At 34.8% G+C, this 27,720-nt stretch overlaps 1 protein-coding gene and 1 pseudogene across 1 annotated transcript in view; both read right to left on the bottom strand.

Annotated features, from left to right (window-relative positions):
* The window catches only part of PSMD14 (proteasome 26S subunit, non-ATPase 14), a 100,690-nt gene that overhangs the window by 15,444 nt on the left and 57,526 nt on the right, over positions 1–27,720 (bottom strand). The window contains exons 6-9 of the mRNA XM_030325206.2: positions 26,998–27,068; positions 25,858–26,008; positions 11,808–11,915; positions 4,949–5,023 (exon numbers count right to left, since the gene is read on the bottom strand). Of these exons, the coding sequence (XP_030181066.1) occupies positions 4,949–5,023; positions 11,808–11,915; positions 25,858–26,008; positions 26,998–27,068 (405 nt within the window). The remainder of the gene's footprint in view (positions 1–4,948; positions 5,024–11,807; positions 11,916–25,857; positions 26,009–26,997; positions 27,069–27,720) is intronic.
* Positions 2,951–3,064, bottom strand: LOC115522675 (annotated as a pseudogene).

Below are 27,720 nucleotides of genomic sequence, written 5' to 3'. Positions count from 1 at the left end.
AGGAAAGAACATCCAATGGAAAAAAGACAGCCTCTTTAACAAATGGTGCTGGGAGAACTGGACAGCAACATGCAGAAGGTTGAAACTAGACCACTTTCTCACACCATTTACAAAAATAAACTCAAAATGGATAAAGGACCTAAATGTGAGACAGGAAACCATCAGAACCTTAGAGGAGAAAGCAGGAAAAGACCTCTCTGACCTCAGCCGTAGCAATCTCTTACTCGACACATCCCCAAAGGCAAGGGAATTAAAAGCAAAAGTGAATTACTGGGACCTTATGAAGATAAAAAGCTTCTGCACAGCAAAGGAAACAACCAACAAAACTAAAAGGCAACCAACGGAATGGGAAAAGATATTTGCAAATGACATATCGGACAAAGGGCTAGTATCTAAAATCTATAAAGAGCTCACCAAACTCCACACCCGAAAAACAAATAACCCAGTGAAGAAATGGGCAGAAAACATGAATAGACACTTCTCTAAAGAAGACATCCAGATGGCCAACAGGCACATGAAAAGATGTTCAGCGTCGCTCCTTATCAGGGAAATACAAATCAAAACCACACTCAGGTATCACCTCACGCCAGTCAGAGTAGCCAAAATGAACAAATCAGGAGACTATAGATGCTGGAGAGGATGTGGAGAAACGGGAACCCTCTTGCACTGTTGGTGGGAATGCAAATTGGTGCAGCCGCTCTGGAAAGCAGTGTGGAGGTTCCTCAGAAAATTAAAAATAGACCTACCCTATGACCCAGCAATAGCACTGCTAGGAATTTATCCAAGGGATACAGGAGTACTGATGCATAGGGGCACTTGTACCCCAATGTTCATAGCAGCACTCTCAACAATAGCCAAATTATGGAAAGAGCCTAAATGTCCATCAACTGATGAATGGATAAAGAAATTGTGGTATATATACACAATGGAATACTACGTGGCAATGAGAAAAAATGAAATATGGCCTTTTGTAGCAACGTGGATGGAACTGGAGAGTGTGATGCTAAGTGAAATAAGCCATACAGAAAGACAGATACCATATGGTTTCACTCTTATGTGGATCCTGAGAAACTTAACAGGAACCCATGGGGGAGGGGAAGGAAAAAAAAAAAAAAAAAAAAGAGCTTAGAGTGGGAGAGAGCCAAAGCATAAGAGACTGTTAAAAACTGAGAACAAACTGAGGGTTGATGGGGGGTGGGAGGGAGGGGAGGGTGGGTGATGGGTATTGAGGAGGGCACCTTTTGGGATGAGCACTGGGTGTTGTATGGAAACCAATTTGTCAATAAATTTCATATTAAAAAAATAAATAAATAAAAAATAAAAAAGATGAATAAGGAAAAAAAAAAAAAAAGAAAACTTCCTTACTGTCTAAATGAAAAGTCATGACAGGAAATCACAGATTTATCCAGTGTGCAATCAAATCAGCAAACTAGGATCAGACTCTATTAGTGATCATGGAACTAAATACCTTAGTTCACTGTTTCTCAAACTGGACTCCTAGTTCTGAGTATGTAATTCCTGGAAGTTCCTAAATTTTCAAGTTTAGAGTATTTAAGACAGTTTTTCTTAGTCTTATTCTACAAATATTCTTTAGTTGAACTTACAATTGAGTAACTTTTTAAAATGACTGCTAAAATCACTGTGAAAAAAATCTGGTTGCCATTAGAGCCAGTCTATTTTGTGAGATCCATGAGCTGTAATTTGAAGACGTAGCTAGAATAGTTTAGAAAAACGATTCTACTTGCTCAGAGACTTGCAGTTACACGTGGTACAAAGGTTTTCTTATGCTAGAGAAAAAGGTGCATGTCAAAAATCACCTATGAGACTTTGCCAGACACAAAGCTCCAAATTCCTCCATTCCCATTCAAGGGCCCAGGGAAAGACAAGAGTAACCTGAAAAAAATCCTACACAACTAACTCCAATTTTTTTGACTGCTTCCCATCTTCTCCACTGATAAGTGTTCTAGATAATATATCTTCAGGAAATTTTGGTGCAGCTGCAACTATATGTATTATAAAACTACCTATAATTAAGTGTGGAGAACTGGATTTTTCTACCACTTCCAAAGCAAAGTTTCCACAGAGCGTGAGGATATTTCTACCATGCCTGAACAAGGATTCCACTGGGACCCCTGAGGAAGTTTAAAGTTAATTATACAGGTTGGTGGGTAAGAGTAAAGGTAGGGCTTTTGTTACCATAAAAGCTCCTGAACTAAGCTATTAGGAGCATAAGCATAACATTAATTAACTTATGTAGGTATTTGCACATGTGTCCTTAATGCCAAGGATAGTGGCTAAATTTTGGGGGGTACCAAAAAAGGGGAAAGCTGATGTAATTAGCTGGATATTTCTAACCAGTTGGGTGTTAGGTATCAGACTAAAAAAATATTCACATATATGAAATTTTCAGTTTGTATCTGACAGGTGCTCTTTTTCATGGCCAGTATCTATTCTGTAAAAATTAAAAATAGGTGTTGAAAATATACTCCAAGCTATCAACTAAATGTATCACGGCAGATGTAAACTTTGGGACACAGGCAAGCAGCTGCAAAAGAGCTCAATGGCTCTATGTCTCCCCTCAGGACAGCAAAGAACTGGCCCCTGCAGCCCCTCACTCATCACCATGCTCAAAGCACACAGGACCTTTGGGTGAGTTTACTGGTAGCTTTGACCTTTTATTTATTTTTTATTATTTATTTATTTATTTATTATTTATTTTTTACGTCAGACGGGTAATGTGCCAACGTCATAACAAGGTTTTTTGTTTTTTGTTTTTAATATTTTTAACGTTTATTTATTTTTGAGAGAGAGAGAGACAGAGCATGAATGGGGGAGGGTCAGAGAGAGAGTGAGACACAGAATCCGAAACAGGCTTCAGGCTCTGAGCTGTCAGCACAGAGCCTGACGTGGGGCTCGAACTCACGGACTGCGAGATCATGACCTGAGCCGAAGTCGGCCGCTTAACCGACTGAGCCACCCAGGCGCCCCCATAACAAGGTTTAAGGGTGGCACATGTCACACAACGGTGTGAACACCCAATCACGCTTATGAACTACAAAAGGATATAGCTTTGACCTTTTAAAATATGTATTATAAAACTTAAAAAAACAAAACAAAAGTCTCCTTTTAATGAAAGCCTTATACAGCACATCCTCCCCACAATATATGAATGAGATTAAAACTAGGGGTCATCTGGTTGAAAAGAGGCAGCATTGACAGATGAATGGATAAAGAAGGTGTGGTGTGTGTGTGTGTGTGTGTGTGTATATATATATATACATATACACACACACACACACACACATACATACACAATGAATGGAATATTACTTGGCAATCAAAAAGAATGAAACCTTGCCATTTGCAACTATGTGGATGGAACCAGAGTATATTATGCTAAGCGAAATTAGTCAGGAAAAGACAAGTATCATATGACTTCACTCACATGTGGAATTTAAGATACAAAAGAGATGAACATAAGGGAAGGGAAGCAAAAATAATATACAAACAAGGAGGGGGACAAAACATAAGAGACTCGAATATAGAGAACAAACTGAGGGCTGCTGGAGGGGTTGTGGGTGGGAGGATAGGTAAGGGGTAAGGGGGGATGGGTAAACAGGTAGGGCATTAAGGAAGACACTTATTGGGATGAGCACTGGGTGTTATATATAAGGGATTCCATACTGGAATCTACTCCTGAAATCATTATTGCATTATATGCTAACTAACTAGGATGTAAATTAAAAAAATCAAACAAATAAATAAAAGTAAAAAATAATTTAAAAAAAATGAAAGAGGGGGCACTATGAACGGCCCAATTTATCCCACTTCTCATCCACCTCATGTGCTACAGGTGAATACCCTTCTAAGGTACCTTTGTGCGAAACAGTTTCAACCAGTTAAGAAACGTCTTGTTTACTACTGATTACTCGTCACATTTGGACCAGAGAGTCACATGGGAATCAAAATGTATTGGCTATCAATAGTACTTACTGCTCTTAAAAATTATGGTAAGTCTCTCTCAGAGAGAAATGCAAGAAACTAATTTGGAAGATGACTAATTGTAATAGTAAAGAAAGAAAAAAGCAGTTCTGATTATAATTTCAAAAAGCAATAGGCAGACTTAAATATTTGGCATTAGGTGAAATAATCCTAAAATAGTAGAAACAAAAGAATGTTATAACCAAGATGTGAGGTAATTGTTAAGGTAATCAAATTTAAAATTGCCTAGTATAAAAAGGGTAAGAATGTAGCTGTAAATATCTGAAAACACTACTGCATTTCCCTTTTTAATTTTTTTTTAAGTTTATTTATTTATTTTGAGAGACAGAGAGAGCAAGCAGAGGAGGGGCCGAGAGAGAGAGAGAGAGAGAGAGAGAGAGAGAGAAAGGGAGAGAGGGAGAGAGAGGGAAGGGGGAGAGAAGGGGAGAGAGGAGAAGGGAGGGAGAGAGGGAGAGAGGGAGAGAGAGAGAGAAAGAGAGAGAGAGAGAGAGAGAGAGAGAGAGAGAGAGAGAATCCCAAGCAAGCTCCACACTGCTTGAAGTGTGTGAAGCATGAAGCCTGATGCGGGGCCTGAAAGCGTGAGCTGTGAGATCATGACCTGAGCCAAAACCAAGAGTTGGACGCTCAATCGACTGAGCCACCCAGGCACACCTCGAATAACCAGGCGCCCAGGTTATTTCATTAGAAAAGATACATTAATCAGAAACATCACAGAATGAGGAGAAAGATTTTTATAGTAACTCATACAACCAAACATAAACGTTTATTTCCTACTTATTCTCTATTTTAGCACCTACCAATAAGGTAAATGTCTTTAATATGTCCAATAAAATATTCCTTTATGTTCCTGAAATTCATTTGGAATGAAAAAATATTCGAACACATCAAATTCAAACATACTAGGTAATAGTTTAAATGGCTTTCTAAGATAAAAATTTTAACTTACCTTCTGTTCCAGTTCATTTTTTCGGTAGTTAATAGTAATGGAGTAGTAGTGTCTGTTTAGTCCGTGAATTAACGCCTATATATATAAATTATTAGAAAAGGACAAATTAATATTTTGCATGTAAAAGTTCAAAACTGCTGACATATCCTGTAAATAGTATCTTTACCATCTTCTAAAAAAAGTCTTTTAACCTAAATAAATGAAAATGTATTTTTTTTTTCAGCTATAAGTTTAGAAGGTTTAGAAGTACAGGTCACACATTCTTCAAAATATCATACACAGCAGCACAAATTCAACAGTTTCAGTAGCCTTGCTCAGAGTCAGAGACAGGGTCTGACGTCACTGTAATTTAAGTTACAAACTAACTATTCATAATCTATAAATAATACTTAATTTGTTAAGTCTGATTTTATGATATCTAGGGGCTCTTTGTTATTTCAAAAGAAAAGCCTAAAATTTAGTCATAATAATACTTATCTTTTCACACACAACATTAATCTGGGGTTTCCCTGTTTCTTGATTCAGTTCTACAGAGTCATATATAGAGTCAAATAATTGTGTCTACACATGTCTCCAAATTAACAAAGTCCATTTCTTACCTCATGATCTTAACCAGTGAGAGCAATCTCACTAACCAGAATTTTTTCCACTGCACTTGTCTTCTAAGACAAACAGGAAGGTCATAATAAAAATTTAATCTAATGACATGGCTTTATTAAGAAACAATGAAATCTGTCTGTGATGAAATCCACGTGCAACTGCTCAAATAATGGAACGCTAGCAACAGACATTCAAATGGGGTTCAGAATGGTACTCTGGGAGACTCTCTATCTGCCTAGTAAGACATTAAAGTACAGAAATACACCTTGGATTTATGTTCAACAAGTATAAAAACTCAAATATAAAGCTAAAGCTGACCAAAACCACCACCACACTCTCTAATTGTTGGAATTTTACAGTTAAGGTCTTAAGGTATTGAGGTAGAGGAGGAAGGGGTAGAAAGGAAACATTTAATGAATACTCAGCCTCTGTCTTGCACATTAAGTCTTCTAATCTTCACAACAACCCAGTAAGGTAGACTGGTTCTATTTGTATTTTGACAGATGAAGAAAATATAACACAATTCTTAATCTGTACCAGTTTTATATCAAGGCAAAGATGGGATTTGAACCTGAGTACTTCTGGCTCCAAAGCCCATGTTTTTTCTACCATACTATGCCACAACATATCTTAGGAAATTCTTGGATTCATAAGTCTTTACACTTTAAAGGACCAGGATAAAAACAAAGCATAGCCAGTCTTATTTTAAAACTTTTCTACTAGCAAAAATCATTCCACCAAGTACTAAAACATTTTAATATGTACTATAACAATCCATTCTTATCCTAACATCTGCTATAATAAAATGGTTGATGTGCAAAATTAAAGTACTAAATGTATCTATTAAATCCTTATTCATCTCAATAATCATCAGTAGTGAGTCAAATTTCAGTGTTCACAAATGCTGTGCTATGCAGATCAAAAAGTGGAATTAGGGGCGCCTGGGTGGCTCAGTCGGTTAAGCCTCCGACTTCAGGTCAGGTCATGATCTCGCGGTCTGTGAGTTCGAGCCCCACATCGGGCTCTGTGCTGACCGCTCAGAGCCTGGAACCTGTTTCGGATTCTGTGTCTCCCTCTCTCTCTGACCCTCCCCCGTTCATGCTCTGTCTCTCTGTGTCTCAAAAATAAATAAACGTTAAAAAAAAATTTAAAAAAAAAGTAGAATTAATCAGGGCCTCCCTTAATATGTACTAGTATTTATGTAAATTAGGAAGTGTATCCTCTGGGTAGAAGAATCAGAAAAAGGTACTAGTCCTTCCCGTGGATAAAGCCCAAGTGGAGAGTGGAACTTAACACTAGATTTCAGTTGCCAATTGTCCCCTCATTGAAGTGCCTTTGTACAATGCCCTAACTACATACTTCTACATAGCAGCCATAAAGCTAGTAACACCTATAGCCAATAAACGCAAAAATCAGCCAGTGTGCCCACAGTCTACATTTTGGAGGGTAATTATACTGCTAAAATATACAGTTTGGGATTTGAAGGCACTACCTACTTTTCACTTAACATTATTTAGGTAAAAGAGGTAAAACTAATACAGCATGAAAGAGTAGTAGTTATCATAATAAAAAATATTTAAGCTTAAATAAAATGATATCCCCAAGCAGTCTTCCAGTTTCACTTACTCACTGCGTAAGTGAGCACTGTGTAACACCAGCACATTCCAAATCACAATAATTTGGCCAGGTACAGTCCTCCTTCCACATAAGCCCCCCAAACTCAGCCTCAGTGAATATTAAATTCTCTCAAATTAACCAATTTAGGGGCGCCTGGGTGGGTCAGTCGGTTAAGCGTCTGACTCCAAGAACAGGTCAGGATCTCGCGGTCCGTGAGTTCAAGCCCTGCGTCGGGCTCTGGGCTGATGGCTCAGAGCCTGGAGCCTGCTTCCGATTCTGTGTCTCCCTCTCTCTCTGCCCCTCCCCCGTTCATGCTCTGTCTCTCTCCGTCTCAAAAACAAATAAACATTAAAAAAAAAAAATTAACCAATTTAGTTGACAAGTTGAGGCAGCATATACCAAACATAAGATTAGTTTTATCAAGAGGGAGAACTAACCATTTGGAAGGGTCAAATTACAAATTAAACAGAATATACAAAAAAGGCCACAGTATGTCAGAGAGATAAAGAAGAAAGTTATACAGCTAGGAAAGTTCCTGAAACATCACTACATAACTTTTTGATTTACACTTAACAAACATATGATGGACTTAGGAAAATTTAGGAAAATCTTCATTAAAACACGGTTCATTCCCAAAGCTCATTCATTAATTGGCTACTTAAAATCCGCAACTGTTTCGGGGAATCTGGGTGGCTCAGTCGGTTGAACATCCGACTTCAGCTCAGGTCATGATCTCATGGTTTGTGAGTATGAGCCCCACATCGGGCTCTGTGCTGGCAGCTCAGAGCCTGGAGTCTGCTTCCGATTCTGTGTCTCCCTCTCTCGCTGTCCCTCTCCCCCTCATGCTCTCTTTCTCTCAAAAATAAATAAACATTAAAAATTTTTTTTCTTTTAAATCCGTAGCAGTTTCTCAGAGAAGCACTGTTATAAAAGTCTGATTCTATTCTATAATATTGTATACTATGGGCTAAATAAGCTTTCAGTGGCTGGCCTGGGAAACCAGCCACCTTTTACAACACTGTTTCTATGATAGTATATTTTGGATTTACTAACAGCATTTAGCTTATTTATGTGCTTCCTGTATATCCTGATCCTGGTTTTCTATGCTCAAATCCTGTAACCTTTCAAGAAGAAAATTCTGCCTAGGTTGGTACTCATTATCAGAGTAAGGTGCTATCTGTTCTAGATTAAGAATGGTTTGGAGGACCATAGACAAAAGGGAGTTTTGATATATGTTGATTAACTTCCAGGTTACTTCTATGCTGTTTTAGTTCATCTTTAGAGTAGAGCTTCATAGGGGCGCCTGGGTGGCGCAGTCGGTTAAGCCTCCGACTTCAGCCAGGTCATGATCTCGCGGTCCGTGAGTTCGAGCCCCGCGTCAGGCTCTGGGCTGATGGCTCAGAGCCTGGAGCCTGTTTCCGATTCTGTGTCTCCCTCTCTCTCTGCCCCTCCCCCGTTCATGCTCTGTCTCTCTCTGTCCCAAAAATAAATAAACGTGGAAAAAAAAAAATTTAGAGTAGAGCTTCATGATTTTATTGGCATGACAAATTCAAAACAAGTATACAAGTAATCATTACAGTGAAATAAACTTCAAAATCAATCACCATTTGAGTTATTCAAATATTTATTCAAATTCTGCTAACTACCTTTTTGTACCTTTTAAATTTTGAACTGTATAAATATATTATCTGTGCTAAAATTCATTATGTAATTAAATTCCAAGTGCAGTATAAAGAACCAGGAGCACAGGTTATAAATATCAGTTCCTACGTTAATTCACTATGAAACCTGGGCAAATTTTAAACTTTCTGGGCCTCAATGGTTCCTTCCAGGGCAATAGTTTTATAACTCCTCAAAAAAAAAAAAAAAAAAAGTTTTTCAAACAGCTTAAAATTCTGTTAGACAATGCAACTGTATTCAGGGCTACACTTAGAGGCTCACGGTCCTTGCACAATGCATCTGTGCACCAAAAGTTATCAAATTTCCATGCAGTTCACAACCCAAGCTTCACTTATACTATGGATCTCAAAGATTTGAAATGCTCTTAACAGTTTAAGTGGAATATAGTTTAAAATTTTTAGTTACTAAAATAAAATGCTTGTTAACTCTCAATCCTATTACCTTTGACAATAATGGTCAAATATTCCAAGGACAAAATAATACAAACTCTCATATATTAAAACAAAAGTCCATAGGGTGGGCACTATACTTCTGCCTATCAGGATTAAAATGGCTTTCCTTACTTAAAACATGGATGTTAACATAAACTTTGTCTATTAGCTTTGTTTTATGGTACCTATTTCAACCCTGTTTTAGCGTTTTAAAAATAATGTTTTCTTTAAGTAATAAACGTTTCACAGTAGTAAGTTTAGGAACCACGGAAAAGGAAAAACAGGAAAAAAATTCCATAATGCCACCACCAAAAGTAATCAATGCTAATATTTTGGTATAGATACATAGGCACAGTTTATAAAATATGTATTTGCTAAGAGAACCTTTATATCCTATTTTATAACCTTTTTCTTAACATATTTTGAATTTTCCTCAAATTATTAAACAGTAATCTATAAAATAATAATTTTCCCCACTACTGTAAGTATAACAGAAAAAAAATCAATGTTAGAGAAGCATTAGTAACCACCAGCATAAGTGGTTTCTATCCCCAGTTACAAAGAAGTTGGTTTAGGAGGAAGGCCCCTCTTAACACGAACTAATTTTCCTTCAAAATAAAAGCCTTTGGAAAGGCTCCTGATCCCCAAGTCAAAGATTCTGCTAACATATATTAAAAGTCCATTATAAATATTACCATTCATTTCAGATTCTTCTGGGTTGCTTTCTTTCTAGCTTGTCTTAGAAAACTAAGAAATAGTTTTGTCTATGGCCACACCACCCTGAATGCGCCCGATCTCGTCTGATCTCGGAAGCTAAGCAGAGTTGGGCCTGGTTAGTACTTGGATGGGAGAAATAGTTTTAAGGTGTGGCTTTGTTCTGTCACTTGTTGGCTTAATCCCATTTGAGTGTTTTAGTACTGAAATTGTCTTAAAACTATAAAGCACTCAGATAGATGACATTCTGATGGGCGTTATTTAAACTGTGAAATAAATATATTTACAGATTTTAATTACAAGGCAAAACAAACTAAAATGAAAGGAAAAACAATGATGTTGTAGCTATTATATACACACGTCTTTCTAACTTGGGTTTGGAACTTGCTTTATTTATAAGGTCTACCTTAAATGACAGACGGTAAGGTAGCACCGAAAAATAAAAACTGGACTGCTGTAGAAAAAAAACAGATTTTAATATTGATTTTACTCAATTTATAAAGTTAAAAAGCAGTGTTTACATTTAAGACATGAAATTGGCAACAGGTGGCTGTTGACTTGCAATTAGTAAAAACTTCTGGCAGAAATATACCATGTAGTAATCACAATGATCTTGGATTGTGAGATGCTACTTAACCTTTTGCAAAAAAATAATGAAGCAGTATGATACTATGGGGGTTTATAAGAAAGGTCATTATCACAGGCTAAACAGGTCCAATAATATATTCTCCTGGAACATACAAGCATGGGCTTGTCTGTACCCAATCAAAAACACTGGTAGTTTATTTCATACTCATTAAACTCTGCAGTTTTCCCTGACTTGTAAAAAAATTTTATGCAAAAGCAACACACCTCAATTCTTTGAAACAAAACATTTCACTTCGGAAAATTTCAGATGAGCGACTGCTACAAAAGTAAGCATCTAAAGGTATAAAGTTATCAGAGTGTAACCCAGGCTTAACCATGGTTAACTATCAAAGCCACAACTCCCCAAAGACAATCATATGACAGAGCAAGGTTTCAGAAGGCAAGAAGTAATAGCTACTATAATGTCTTTGTCCTATGTGTTCTATTAAACCAAACTGGTATTTCTGTCCATTTAATTAATCTTCAGAGAAGCAATTAACTATATAGACACAGTTTGTGGTGCATTTAAAAACACATTTAAAATAATCTTTGCAAACAATAAAGATTTGTGTAAAAACAATGAGACACGTGAATGATACACAGAAAACATTAATCACTCAGGAGGATATTAAATGCCCACATAACTGTGAGAACGACGGTTGACATTATTAGAATAAGACATAAATGAATCAAAAGTAATACACAGATGTTTTGTAGAATTTGTTTTAAATGTGGAGAGTAAACAAAGAAAAGGTAGAAAACTTTAAGTACCATTTAGGAATTCTGTCTCAAGGTGTATCAATTTTCCCATTTTTAATGCTATGAGAAATGTCTACTAACCAATCAATAGTGATACCTAATGCACTCTACCTGAAACTTGTGTTGGTCCTTGACTACAATGTTAACCATGCAAAGCCATAAGGTACTCTCAAGATAAAGGCTCCCCTGTGCTCCCAAAAAGGGTATCCTCAAACTATGTTAGGAAAGTTTAAAGACTCCACAAAAAACGGACTCATAAATGAGCAAATCTAACTTTTGCAACAGAATTTCCATAATCATCTTCTCAAGCACAAGAAAAACTAATTGCAACCAAATTAAAATGCTAAGTATCAGATTTTAATATGACCATTTATAATAGGCTTTTAAAATGTAAAACAGAGTTTTAACACATTATCAAATACAGGCATTACCTGGATGGATGGCTTGTTTAAATGACCCAGATTTGAGGTTGTTTGTCTTGGTTCATGTCCTAAGACCATCATATTAGCATTGATCAATCTGAAGGCATCGATAACAACCTGTAAAAATAAGGTGTCCGGTCAATTCTTTTTTAAAAAGCAAGTGATGATGCCAAGCAACAGTGGACAAGGCATGATCAACTTGCATCTGTTTCTGGCCTATTTCCAGAAAATCATTTAATTATAATATTAATAAAAAAGAACCTCCTGCTGACTGTGCCATCAGCACACCACCCTCTATCTTGTAATGTAAGGTGACACCAATTATTGCAATTTTCATGAAGCAGTAAAGAAAAACATTAACTTTGCATCTTTAGTATTGAAATACATCATTACTAAACTTACACAACCAAACAGCCTTCATTGGTGTGCATGTTTGTCACCTAAATTTTACCTAATCAAAATGAATGACAAAGAGAAACTAAAACTGAAAGTGAGCACAAGCTAAGGGACCACATGTAAAGCCCAGCCCTGTCACATCAATTATACTACCACAGTACTTGAAATGACAACAAAATTACAGCCAGCAAGGCACTTGCTCCACGTATTCTCTTCTAGTCAGATACCTTTTACTTCTTGTGACTATAAAAGACTTTATACCTTGTCTGATGGCCTTAAATATCCAAGCCACTGTCAAGAATAGGAGGCAAATACGAAAAAACCAAGGTCATCTGTGCTTTAAGCCAGGAACATGGTATAGAATGATATGGCCCTAAGTTCATAGTACAGAAATAACAGTAGGTATCATCTTTTTCTAAGTGTATTCAATATTTCCATAAAAAAAGAGTACATAGTCTTACATGATACAGTATTATCTGTTCTTTTATATTAAGAAATTTAACAACCATCACATAGTATCCTAACATTTTTTTTTTCTGTTCATTGTCATGGATTTGATAGAACTCGTTTAAGTTTTATGTAAAGCACTGGGACTTAAGACAGATACTTCTTTCTGGGAATTTAAATCAATTACCTAGATAATAAACTCAATACTGCCGTCACATAAAAAAAATTTTAAGCAAGATAATGTATTTTTCTATATTTGCCTTAAAGGTGCTTTAACTGAGATTTATTAATGTTATAAAAGCAGCCATCAACTAGACTGTTTCCCATCTGTATTAGTTTGAGTATAGTTGAGTAAGTTTAGTTGAGTAAGAGGTAGAAAATAAAATTTATTTTTAAGTTAAGCCACATGAAATCTAATCACATCTGAAAAATCTGTTCAGAGTTATGTATGCATGCTGTACACTAAAGAACAAAATCTAAAGAAAGAAAAAGAAAATCACCCTTTCTAAAAGGCTACCATGAAGGGTCAACAAACAGTATCAAAGAATACAAACTTAGACTGAAGCATTACAAGAAGTATCCACTCCAGCAGGCCAAAAAAAAAAAAAAAAAAAAAAAAAAATCAACTTTGAATTTTGCTTTTATTTCTAACAGTCTGAATTTCCCCAAAGAGTCCTCCTGCCTCAAAATAAAACCAAGTATCCCCAGAACATACATGATTTAATAGTTTTGGAAACTTTTTTCTTTCCTCTACAATAATTGAAATTCAGACTCAACTTTCACATTTATATATAAATGAATATGGCCTAGGTTTATACCTCCTGCTTATACTTAAAATTTTTTAATCATTTATTTTCATATAGCAATAATAAAAATAGGTACTAATATCAGGCATGCTTTAGTAAAACATCACAAATAATTTCAATCACTTGTTTGAAAAACAAAGAAGTAAAATTTTCTACTAAAAAACATATAAGATAAAATTAAAATGTAAGCAAAAGGAGAAAAATGACCATTTTAATAGACAGATGTACTTAAATAAATGCAGGATTAAGAACTTCCACCATTTAAGTGTTGTGGTAAACTTAAGAGCAAAGCATCATCTTGGCCCAACTGTTCTTAGAAACCTTTGATTCCATTTTAAAATTTTAGTAAAATCATTTGTAGGAAAAAAACAATCCTACAGAACTATGAAAATTCCATCATATATCACAATAAAATGTCTATGTATTTTTTTTATACTGAACACTTTTAAACAAACAGCAGGCAGCTATTTTACATGCAAAAATCTCTGTAATATTTCTCTGGAATATTATAAGCAGGTGTGAAACTTCATAAAAAGGAAATGAAAATACCAGCTAAGTAGGTATTATGATCAGTTAGAAACAAATCTAAAATAGAAAAAATTAAATTATATTAAATAAAACATTTTAAAGGTGATACACTGCTCAACTAATAAATGATGGCCTGTGTGAAATTGCATGCTTAGATTGACAATTCCTGAACAGCAATATGATAGCCAATAGAAAATAATACTTTAACTACACCAAGATTAAAGGAATTTGCTGCCATCGCTATAGCAACTGTCTTAAGGAAACTAACATGTTCAACAACCTGCAGACCAAAATTAGATTTAGTACGCAATAAAAATATAAATATGGCAATATAGTCTACATTTTAATTTCTGTACAATTTTATAATTGCCTTCTGCGCTGTGAGAATAAGTGGGTTTCTCCTTTAGAGCAACCTATCAAAATAGACTCATTAATGTCCAGTGCACTAATGAGCAATGGGTGAAGAAGGTGTTAATTATGCCACAGTAAGATTCAAGAAAAAGCCCTGGTGAGCACTTGGAGGTGTGTATAAGCTGAAGGCATTTCTCCATGTTTATGTATTTACAGCATGATGCAACACAATGACAGCAAAGTGGTCACTCCATGGATAAGAACGGTATCTTAGATACAATATACTGCACAAAGAACCCCCAAAGATTAATTAAGGTTTGGGGGAGGGGACAAGGGAAAGAATCCATTTTTGGAGCTATATGAATTTTCTAAACAGTTTGTTTTAAAATATACATACATTAAACCAGTTCAGTTTATATCTTATAAATCCAAATAGTAATTTAGCCAAAACTCTTTGCATAAAAACTACCTCATTAATATGTACTAACAAAAACTTTCAAACTAAACTATAAAGAATATTTTCAGGAATATGATGCTAGACTTTTATAATTCCTTCCCATGCTGAAATCCTATATACCACATTGAATCTATCCACCAGCCTGACCATTTAATTTTTTCTGGTACAAGTGCCTTGAGACTTTTCAGAGGTCACTGCAACAGTAGACAGCTTATAACAAAACCATTAGCAGTTTGGCTAGCTTAGGGAAACCTCTTACTTTCCTTTTTTGTTTATTATCACTGCATGAATCTGCAGCATATGATAGTTTATAATTTCTCAGGCTTGTTAAATTCATGTTAAAGGTCTGTTTTCTTGTTGAATAAATTTTGTTCATATAATGCTGCCTATTTCATACACTCAGTCTTTAATAGCACCTTTGGTCTATGCGCAACTCACAGATCAAAACAGAGGACTAAAATAGGGGTTGATGATGCTATTTACATGTGTGATTCCTGCTGTCTTCTTGTTAGTAGCTTTAATATAATAGAAGACCTTGTCTGTTTTGTAATTAACACATCTTTACTGGAGAGATATTTGGAAGTGATTGCTGTGAATATACTGGTTAGTAAAATAAACACAATCACACACCACTTTCTGTTATCAGACAAATTTGTGAATTGTACACATTATACTCCAGATCAACAAACTGTGATATAACAGCCAAGTAGAAGACACATATTTATATAACCCTTTATTTTTCTGAAAATATGTATTCACTCTGACCTTGCAAATATAATTAGCTTGTGGGATGTGCAGATTTCAGTACCATGGTTGCTTTACTAATTGCAACTCTTGGAAATAGATACTAAATATTTGGAAGCTGCCAATACAAAATAAAAACTGCATCTTTTTTGTACATCTGTCTTAGCTTATAAAAGCAAAATAGTTTTAAAAACAATACTGTGTTCCATATTTATTCCAAGCACACCCAAGGGTCAAGGACCTATCATTTCATTTTAATAACGAATCTGGTTTAGGACTCAAAACTGTAATTATTTCCAAATTCAGCTTAATCCATAATTTTTTGGCTTCTTTCATAAGTATAGTACAGTTTATCCAATATGCTATTTATTTTCAAATTCATATTTTCATATCAACTGCTAGGTCACTGAGAGACTAAATTTCTAAAGCATCAAACTATGTAAACCCAATGTTTACTTTCAAAGGAGGCTCTCTTCTTAAGCAAAGCTCTTAAAATTAGTTTAATACAAAGGTTTCTGAAAGAAAAATGCATAAGCACTTTTGGCAGTAGTTACTAGAATTATAATCTCTACGTCTCCGTGTCTCTCTTATAACAGTAGCTGCCTTTGGCATTTCCAATTGCATTTATATTGAAGTCAATGACTATGGAAAGTGTTTACATAAAAATAAACAGAAGCAGATTTTTTTTAAGGCTTGAAAGAAAACTTTTAAGACCTCAAAATCAATGTCAAATGTCAAAAAAAAGAAAAAAGGTTGTAATTCAGTTACCAATTACATTACATACTTAAAAGTACATACACCTACTATCGTATCTAATGACTATAAAAATGCTAGTGTAGCAGCACTCCATATCAAATACTCTTTATCACCTAGAAATGACCTGTTATCAACTGCTTAGGTTGTCTCTAGATTCTTTAAAAATTAAGGGTGCATGTGACCTGGGAGTACTGCTGGGGTTTGTGACCCTTGCGTTACTTCTGCTGCCATGCACTGCCAGACATCTATAAGAGAAAAACATCTTCTGTCTCTTGTAAGCCCACAGCATAAAAAATTCAAAGAAATCTTACTTTTTATGCCATTTCCAATGAAAAGCACTAAGAACTAAAACTGACTCATGCCAAATGCATATCACTGAATTGCTGTGATTTCTTAGTCTCAAGTTTGCAACACGGAAATTATTTATAAAATGTCAATTTTAGCTCTGGAAAAGAAATTCCTATGTGTATGTACATTTTCTTTCTTCATCCTTGGAGAACTGCTTACTGTAGCTAGAGATCTGTAGTACAACTTCAATATACTGGGAGAAAAGGGGGATGGGGTGGAACTAGCATAATGTATTTTTTTTTGACAAGTGAAGACATGCATCAAAAAATGCAAACAGTAAGTTCAGCAGGATTTTTTCTGGTATGCACGTAGTCGGTCTGGTATAGGTACCTAAACGCTTGAGACACAGGAGTCAGAATCCTGCCTAAGTTACAACTGTGGTTCTTCAGTGGCTAGCTCAGCAATCCAGGGTAAGTTATTTACGCTCTCAATGTCTCCATTTGCTCATGAACGACACCTCACAGAGTTGGTGATAAGATTAAATAAAACGTATGTATACTTGCCACTGTAGTTCTTAGTGTTATTAACTGTGGCAGTCACATTGTAGCCAGCTCAGACCTCCTTTCAGACAGAACCTGCTTCAGAGAGCATCGCTGACTCACCACCTCCACATGCTACACCTTTGGATCTTCTGGGAGTTCACCCTAAGTCATGTTTTCCTTGGGCTACTCCCAGCCAATGAATGAGTACCGTGGGGGTACTAGAACCTAGGATTACTCTAAAGGCAATTTTGTCTCAAGGACTCCCCATCAGTCTGGCTGAAACTTTCTCAGAAACATGTTGTAGTCTGGTATTTTTCCTACCCAATTCTACCTCTCCTTTTTCCTTCTACAGGGTCAGACCTGTACTGCTGTCTGAAGGGTCTCCCCTTTATCCATCACAGGTGCTTACCATAATAAATCTCTTGCACAACTAATCCCATTTTGGTACCTGCTTCTTGGAACACCCAAACTGACCTGGTAAACAAGGTAGAATACTGCTACTACAACAGTGTTAAAGTTAGAAAAAAGCTACTCCAAAACCAAATCAGAATTATAAATTTGGCATCCGCAGGCACTTGACATATGAAAACATCAACAGAAAATGAGGGAGAAATATTGAAAAAAAAATTGAATGTTTATTATTTATTTTTGAGAGAGAGAGAGGGAGGGAGGGAAGGAGAGAAAATCTGAAGCAGACTCCAGGCTCTGAGCTGTCAGCACAGAGCCCGATGCAGGGTTCGACCTCATGAACCACAAGATTCATAATATGAGCCGCAGTCGGATGCTTCACCAACTAAGCCACCCAGGTACCCCAAGGGAGAAACATTTAAAGACCTCTATTTCCTTAGGAAAATTCCTAATTAAAGTTTTTTAAAAAGTATACAGTTATGCTAAATATTATTATCTCTTTTTAAAAATGACAATATGCCTGGAATCTTGACACTCCGGTGTAACAGATATTTCTAGATTGTGACAAATAAACACTAAACTTAAAGACTGAACTTCTCAGAGGACTATTAATGATACAAGAGACTATCATCTCTGGGTCACTGGTCTGATATCAACTCAGAGTACCAATTCTATCTGGTGGCTACTCACCCACAGTCTATATTAAATGAACAAGTGACTTCAGATTCCTTTCTGGTATACACAAACTAAAGCAATATAGTTGATATGCTTCTTGACAGTTCCACAAAAAGGAGAGAAAGAAAAGACTTTAGAGACTAAAGGCTGAAGCTCAATCATGTTAACAAGATGGTAGGGTAGGTGGATACGAGGAATAAAGGACTTACATACATTTCTTGTGCTGTAATATCACCTTCAAAGAAAAATGCAAACATATCCTTCAAACTGCCATCTCTCAATAGGAAAGGTCATTTTTGTAAGAAAAATATGTAATGGTTAATACTTTGTTGTGTATCATTTTCGTATTTTTATTGAGCTTATTAATTAAATACTGTATAGAAATTATCTTGTTTAAATCTCTCAACAACCAAGAGGTAAGTATTAATATTCTCAATTTATGGATGAGAAAATGGAGGCTCAGAGAACTTGGATAAATTAAATGAAGTGACACAACCAGCAAGTGATACCACTATGATCTGTACATACACAACACGCCAAAGTCAGTACTCTTCACCACGAAGCTATTTGATATAACACTTTCTCCTATCACAAAACAAGAAAAGACTACTCTGAGATCAGTTACGACAGCAGCTTTGTGTGCTACTCACCATCAAATAAATATCCATTCCCCAGAAGAGTACCTGGCATACATAATATGGTATAGAATAAACACCTATTAAAACCAAGAGCTCCAAGGAAAGCATTTTATATAAAGTTTTATCATTCATGTTCATTCTTCCTCAAAAAAGGGTCATTATCTATAAATATCTAATCACTATCTTTACAAAATATATACTTCCCACCTCCTATCACTGATCAGTTTTGAAATTCATAAAGTACTCTTCCATGACATACTGAACCAAAAAACCCAAACATCACCAAGTACTGACCTATGTTTGGAATAAAAACTGCATACAGTAAAGCAATTTGGAATGTAAGAAGTGGCACTGGGCATCTATTAATTAGCTTCCTAGTCATCTAAGAATAATCATTCAGGAATCAACTATGACCTACAAAAGTATCTACCCCCAATGATAAGAACATATTAAATCTATTAAAACTAAGTCCCGGGTACAGAAACATCCTCACAATTAACAAGGGCTAATGTCAAATCATTTCAGTATGATCTTAAACAATTACTATATATATGGGTTATGGAAAAGCTTCCCCTACAAAGTTATGATTTCCATTTGCTGGCACAATACTGGAATTAATAACGGGATAGATCTTGTTCTTCTCTATGTCTCCAGTGTATGCCTGGGACACAGTAGTGATCAGGAAGTACCTGTTAAATCAATGACCAAGGATCTTTAGAGTGGGGGAAGAAAAGTATTCAAGAATCAAAAGTCAATAAATAATATTCTTACAGATAATGGAAAGAGTTTTAAAGGTTCTCCTATACCTTTACTGAAACAGCTTGATTTGAAGTGGATTTATATCATCCAAAATGCATAATAAGTACTAAACAATAATAAAGTAGGTCAGAGACTACATTATTAATACAGGAACTATAAACTAAAAGAACTATACTAAGAACTGTTAGTTCTATATAAGATTTATGTTTCTTAGAATTTTAAACATAAAATTGCTTTAACATTCGTAGCTGACAATTTCTGATTATATCAGCTAAATAAATATTGTAAACTATTAAGCTTGTCTATCGGGAATACTGTAGGCACATTAGCACCTATAATTTCTTAGGTAGTCTCACAAATTAAATCTGAGAATTCTATAAAACTTCAAATTGATAATAAGAGTGTAAAACAGGAAGCAAACAAAAGATAATATAGTAACTAAACTTGTTCCAAGAGTTGGATGGGTATGCTCACAGAGCTATATTAGGAGTAGAAATAGAATTTTTATGTGTCCTATTTTCTATTTTTCTCTTGCAATCTGGAAAACTAGATGAAGGTGTGTGTGTGTGTGTGTGTGTGTGTGTGTGTGTGTGTGTGTGTGTATACAATCTGAGATTAGGACTATCCAGCCCAAACTGACCCTTATGGGATACCGATAAAAAACAAGCAAACAAACAACTTATGAATAACAGGTGTTCTGCGTATCTTTCACTATCTTTAGAAGGCAAATAGCATGTTACACATGAACTCTAGCTCTGATTACATTACACAAAGTTCATACTCATCAAGGCTAATATCTATGAACTGGCTCACTGACCTTATCAATCCCACATTTCACTTATTTAATAAATGACTCTGTAACCAATAACATAAAAATTACTAAACCTCATAAAATTAGCCAGTTTTTTGTATGCTAAAAGCCAAAACTGGTAATGGCTGGCTGACCACTGACACATTCATTCTTTGATTTTATTTTATAAACATTTATGAAGAAAATGATTTTTTTTTCCAAGACACTACATAAATTCCCAGATATGAAAACATTTCCCCATTGAAAGAGGCCCCAATCTTGTAGGGAAGATAATACGTAGGCAGATGAACAAAACAATTTTGGGTGCAATACATTAATCACTTGAAAGTCTGACTGCATTTCAAAGGCCAGAATTTTAATGTAATTATTTTTCTCTTCATCAGAATGTCCTAGAGAAATATGTCAGAAAAATAGTAACTGCTCAATAAAAGAATCAGCTGATTAAGTATTCTTAAATTAAGAAATACAAAATACAGGGGAAGTTTCCATTTCTTTTGTAGTCATTGCCTTCATCTTCTTAAAATGAGCAAGTCAGTTAATGTATAGACTTGTTCTTAAAAGATTGTCAGAAATATTCACATTCCATATTTTTAAATATGCTAGTTGTAAATCTCTTTAAAAAGTACCAATTATTTTAACCTTCAGAATATAATGTCACTTACTGCACATCTCCTGTATGGCATGCACACCCTACTCATTACATAGATCATTTCATAATACTATGAGACAGGTACCAAAACCCCTGTTTTATAGATGAGAAAACTGAAGTTCTAGATTCGGCAACTTGCTCAAAGTCATACTACAGAGAGGAGATAAAGAGATAAAAATGGGATTCGAATGCAGGCCTGATCCCAAAGCCCATGCTCTTCATTACTCTATGCCTTGCCTTTATGACAATAAGAAGAAAACGCTAAAACAAAATTATTTTTGAGTAGTTTAAAATCTCCACCATCTTAAAACTTCTAATACAAAATTTCTGGATAAGTAAAATATTTGCCCTCCTTACCCTGAAAAAGACAAAACCTTCTAAATCTCTTGAAAATAAAAGGTAAGCTCTTATGTTCATTCCTTAATTCTTTCCTCCAATATTTGCATTTATTCTTCAAAGTCCTATCTTTTTTATAAAATGCTGACTAAAAACAACATCATCAAAAACTGTTCATTTTACATTCTAACGTATCCGTGAAAAAGCATGAACAAAGAGGCTAGGTATACAATCTGGAATAGAACTGTTTCTACATTCTCCTCCAGAAGGTACAAACTTATCTTTTCTGAGTAATGTGCTATCAAGACTCAGTCCAAGCTTCATTTACTTTGTGCACCCATACCAATTTCTTTCTAATTTAATTTCCATTTACTATGTTTGCTATGCAAGTACTACTTTATTGCATATTGGCACATACAAGGTTCCAAATAAGTATCTGCTGGATTATTTCTCTCTAGCAACCACCTTAATACTTAGTTACAGAAACAAAGCAGTATCAGTATAATTTGTATTCTACCAGTATGCAACATAGGGTTATCAAGCATATAATTGGCAGAATGTTATCTGGCTCACTAGTGACACTAAATGTATATGACTTATCTTCACAAAAAGACATTTTTTAGAATCATTAGCACACAGGCACATCAGATGTACTTAAGAAATCCCTGCTGATAAACAGGATTTCTGATCAGAATAAACAGAAATTTCTCAAGAAAACCCAGCCAGTGTGAAGATTTATACGGACTAAAGGGTTATGAGGGTTTTTTTTTCTCTTTTACTGTTTTCAAAATAGGAAACAAAACATGGAGATTGTTAACAGCAGGTAACATCTGAACATTTTTACTGATAGGAATTGTGATAAGGAAATAGGTTCTCAAAAGAAGTAATAGTTGCATGGTAGTTTTATGATTTTGTACAGTGATCATTCTTTTTGCCCTAAGGACGCAGTATAATCATGTTACAACTTCGAAATTTGCTGCTGGATCAAGTCCAGTTGTGGGCTATATATTCAAGACAACAAAACTTTAAGCAAGAGGCTGTCACTTTATTACTTGAGAACTGAAGTTTAGAATATCTGAATATGCGTATTTTACAAATAAACTAAAACAGATTTTTAACTATTTCACTGAGAAGTTTAGAGTGAGACTCACCAGTAATTTCTATAGCTTACTCTCCATTTAAATTATGCATGTTATTAACATTTTCTACCTGTATCATTTTTAAACATTTACAGGATTACATAATATACAGAATACTGTGGATTCTTTATCATATAGTGTATTTTATTATTTACGTAGGTCTCAATGTTTGGCCCTAGGGATGTCGCAAAAGCTGACAGGAACAGGTCTGTCTAAATTGTCTTTTTTTTTTTTTAATTAACAGAATACTGTATAAGAAAAATCAATTAATAAATAACTACTATAAATAGTATAGGGAACTATTGAGAACTTAGACAAAATGTGTAGCCCCTTACCCTGACTTACACTGAGGGAAGTGATACCTATCCAAATAAGTTAAGAAAGGGTGTGGTAATGACCTCTGGTACTCATTTTCCAATTCTGTGTTACTCTAATTATATAGTTCATAACTGTCTAATATTAAAGAGCCATTAAAACAGTTTGAGCTCTGAAATTTTATAGACCTGATTTGTATCCTTGTTCTGCTGCTTAATAATGCTATGATTTTGGGGGTGCCTGGGTGGCTCAGTTGGTTAAGTATCTGACTTCAGCTCAGGTCATGAACTCACAGTTCGTGAGTTCGAGCCCTGCGTTAGGCTCTGTGCTAACAGCTCAGAGCTGTGCTGACAGCTATTTTGGATTCTGTATCTCCCTCTCTCTCTCTCTATCTCTCTCTCTGCCCCCACCCCCCACTTGCACTCTCTTTCTCTCTCTCTCTCTCTCAAAAATAGACATTACAAAATAAAAATTAAAAAATAATGCTATGATTTTGGGTAATCTCTTTGACCCTAATTTTTTTTTTACCTTTTCATTGATAAAATGGATTAATAATACTGCCTGTATCCCCAGAATTACTAAAGAATACATGAGACAAGTTGAAAATTTATCACCACAATACCTGGCACACAGCAATAATTCCATAAATATACAGTCAAGTCACTATAAAAGGAAATCAAACATTATGAATTAATGAGACTACAAAGAATTAGTAATTACCTCATCACTCAAAAACAGATAATATTGGGATTTATGAAAATGAAAATATAAAATATACAGGAAAGAGGTATTAAGTGAACAGAGACTCAATGTGAATAATTTATATATAGATTGTCATTTTAACTCTTGATCTAATCATTGTTTTGCTAAATATTTTGACAGCTTTGATAAATCACATGCAGGGAAGGGGAGAGGGAGAATCCTATGTTACTCTTGTTTTTTTTTAAGTTTATATACGTAAGTTTGGCTTACAGTTTTGAGAAGTCTTGACACTAAAAGAACCATAAATTATAACCAAACTCAGACATCCTACAGATGAAGTTACACTATTGAGAAAGAACTGGATCCTTATTTCAGGTAATATTAACTATACAAATCTATGTTGGGTGCAAGAAGTGATGTGAATCATCGATGACAGATACTTATACTCTATTTTTCAAAAATATTTTTTATGACATGTAAAACTAGACAATGATACATATGATTTTATAAAGTAATTTTAGATATATTATTTTGAAAAAATAACTACATTTACCATACGACAACAGTCCTGTCATGCAAGTGTTTTAATGAAAGTCATTCTTTTAAAATGAATTATGATTAATCAGAAATAAACAATGCAAATACCAATGTTATATAATACCTAAACTAGGTTTAGAAACTAAAACTGACATCAAGATACTATAAACAAGACAGAACTCTAATTATACTTAAAATTAAGCTTCAATTATCTTTTGTAAATATTGTGGTGGGGGTACTTAACTGGATAACTGTTATATTTCTAAAATAATAATTATTACTTAAATGAGTTAATTGTGAGTTATTAAAAAGGTACCGTATCAGAGAATTAAACTTTGGGAAGTATCATACTGTATTTTAATTCATAAAACTAACAAAATTCAAGGATTTAACTCCTTTTATCTGTATTAGTTAAGTAACAATATAGTTTTAAAAAGAATAAACTGAAATACAGGTATACAGCAAGCATCAGAAGTGATCCTCTTTGAATTATCTACTACATTGGTTTCTATTATTATTGTTTTTGTGGCTAGTTTCCACCTCTGAAAAACTAAATCACATCTAATAGGATCATGATTTAGGGAAGACCTCAATTTTTATTCGTCATAATGATAGGATGTCAGAAAGTGTTCAACTTCAAATTCAAAACAGATAAAAACTCCACGTTTAATAGCCATATTTAGTTTGTTTGAGCTGGTGAGCAGATATAAATGTAATCTGCAATAGTAGCAAATTCCAGGTCTGATAGATAGCAAGCTAATATTTATTTTTAAGTGCTCTAAAAATTATTTCTAAAAGCTGCATAAAAAGGATTCCATAAATGTATTGTGATTTTAACAATTATTCTACACTACAATGGAAGTACATGCTCAAACAAGACACCTCAGCAGTATTTTAAAGCAGTAACCACCTAGCCAATTTCTGTATGTTCTGTAGTTTTTCTAATCCACTCTCCCTGTGGTTGAGCAAAATCGAATTGCCTCTCACATTTGCAGACAGCTCTGTGAAGGTGATAATAGAGCTGCTCCCTGCTGTCATGAGGCAGGAAATAGGAAAATGGCATATGGGGCTAGAAAGAAAGAAATAAAAAAAAGAAAGAAAGAGAGAGAGAACGAAGGGGGGAAAAAAAAGAACTAAACAAGAACAAAAGATTTCAACAAAGAACAACTATAACCCAATATGCTTTGCAAGTTAATCTCTTTTCTGAATCATTTAGCATATTTAATCATTCATCTGCGTCCTCACTCCAAAAATGCGAATGGCTGATACCAAGTCTTTGGGTCAAGTTTTCATTGTCTAAAACATTTGGAACATCCAACTCCAGAATATGTTCTATACAATGTCTGCAAAACAGAGAGTCTTTAACTAGAGACATAAAATGTTGTGCCAATCCCAAATTCACCATTTTAAAATAAAGGAAGATAAAACAATGTTTACTAAAATAATAATAAAATGTGCATAGCAGGCTTTTATGTGGTTTAATGTTCTTAAATCTATGAAATAAAATTAAATTTAAAAATAAACATTTATGATTAGACAATTTTAGCTGATTAAAGTAGAAACAAATCTCCAAATAGTTATATTGCTAATTATACCAAGACACATTTTTCGACTTGTACAGTTTTTTGTTTGTGTTTTTAAATACACAGTCAGGGTTTTTGTTTTTTTTTTTCTGTGTGTGTACAAATCCTGCTCTAAACAAAAGAAATTTTAATCTAATGTATCTGTAAACAGAATGTGGCAGTAGGTGCTAATAAAGATAGAATCTACTCTACCTTTCCTTTTACACTCTGAATGGGATCCACAACCACTGCCACAGCTCTCTCCGACAAGGCTTCAAAGCTCTGCTGAGTGTTGATATCCACACCAGAAAGCCAACAACCAAAGCCAGGGTGACTGTGATACCAACCAACAACCATCTCAGGCCTGAAACAAAGAGGGCATTCAGCAGTTCAGAACAGAACAAGTAATACACATGTATGCTATGAAAAGAAACAACACACTAACAGGGTATAAATGAAGAAGAGATGAAAAACACACAGGTGTGAAAAAGCACCATTAGAAACATTGAAATCATACACCATATTATCCAGAAAACATGGAAATGAATAAGCATGACAAAGGAGTGCTATCATTAAGAGATGCACATTAGCAGTGGTAGATACGGCTTTCAGTTTTTCACCTTGTTACCACACTTTCTCTGAGCCAGTTTTTACCCTTTCAGCATTCAAGTAAATATCTACTCTTTAACTCCTTAGCTCTGGGAATAGGATTTTCCAGGCAGAGTACATTGTTAACAATGGACACCAGGATCCACTGTTGTGAAAGGATTAAATATCAATTAAACCAGCAGTAGAACTAGGAACTCAGTCAAAAACCAATTTGCACTGTTCTGCTCAGCTGCTGAGCCTTTTGCTAACATTAATTTTGAAGTTTCTTCCACAGTAGAAGAATTTGAGCAAGAGAATGACAACTATTGAGAGATTTAATCTAGGGAAAAACTTGAAAAATATCTAAATTCTACTTTCTCTGTCTTTAAAAATCATATGCCTAATATAATTAAATAGCCAGAATCTTATTTAGTCCCAACTCTCCAATATATGGAACATACAAGCTCTTTCAATTATAAATGACCAGACAGTAACTCCATATACTGAACAGGGAAGCTGCAGCCCAAGCTTACTATGTGATGGTTGAGAATTTTAACATGAGGCAGTCTTCTCATTGGCAAATTTCTCTGATTCTAGAAGAAAGAGATACTAGATAGGTAGTACACAGGACTGACAGTGATAATTTACATTAAGTACATGGCTTTTTTCTTTCCAGGTATGATAGTCATAAACATCCAGATTTTTGAAACACATTTCTAAAACTACTTCCCATTATTCCTTTATAAAATTAGTTAGAATACTTACCTTCCTGTCTGCTTCAACATATCTAACATTTTGGCTTGGAACACTGGATCAACTGCCTCCACACTGACACCCTGGGTTAGACAAAAAGAAAAATAACTAGCTTTTAGAACTGTGAATAAATACCCAGAAACTTTTTTTTTTTTAACAATCTAAATGAACAAAAGCTACCAAAAAAAAAAAAAAACAAACAAAAACCCAAAAACCCCTATGTATATTATTTTGGGATGCCAAAATAATTTTATAGGCATGGATACTCATAATTGATTCCCATTTATGTCATTCAATTATCAGCCATACTTTAATAAAGCTTCTAAAATTGCCATTTACCAAACTGCTGTTAGCTAATGAGTTAAGTTTTGGGGATCCTTTAAGAGTTTATGGCCATGGCTATGCACACACACCACACACACACACACACACACACACACACACCAGAAATACCAAATGACTGAACCAACTATTTTTGGCTAGACCTATCTTGGCAAGCATAGTTCCAAATGCCATCTCTGATGCCTGATTAGCATTATATCCCTTCCATCCCATCCAAAGTTCTACAACTATTCAGCTATTATAATAATCAATAACCTAAAGACTTTTTGTTCCTCAGCAATATAAATACTCTGAAGAAGGATAACAGTTTATGAATTTCCCAGAGTTGTTTTTGTTTTGCAGGGTGGGCTGGGAGAGGAGGAAGCTGAGTGAGTGCTTCAGTAAAAACTACTT

Source organism: Lynx canadensis, chromosome C1 (genome assembly GCF_007474595.2).
Source record: "Lynx canadensis isolate LIC74 chromosome C1, mLynCan4.pri.v2, whole genome shotgun sequence".
Lineage (NCBI taxonomy): Eukaryota > Metazoa > Chordata > Mammalia > Carnivora > Felidae > Lynx > Lynx canadensis.
This window is presented reverse-complemented; position numbering and strand designations above follow the sequence as displayed.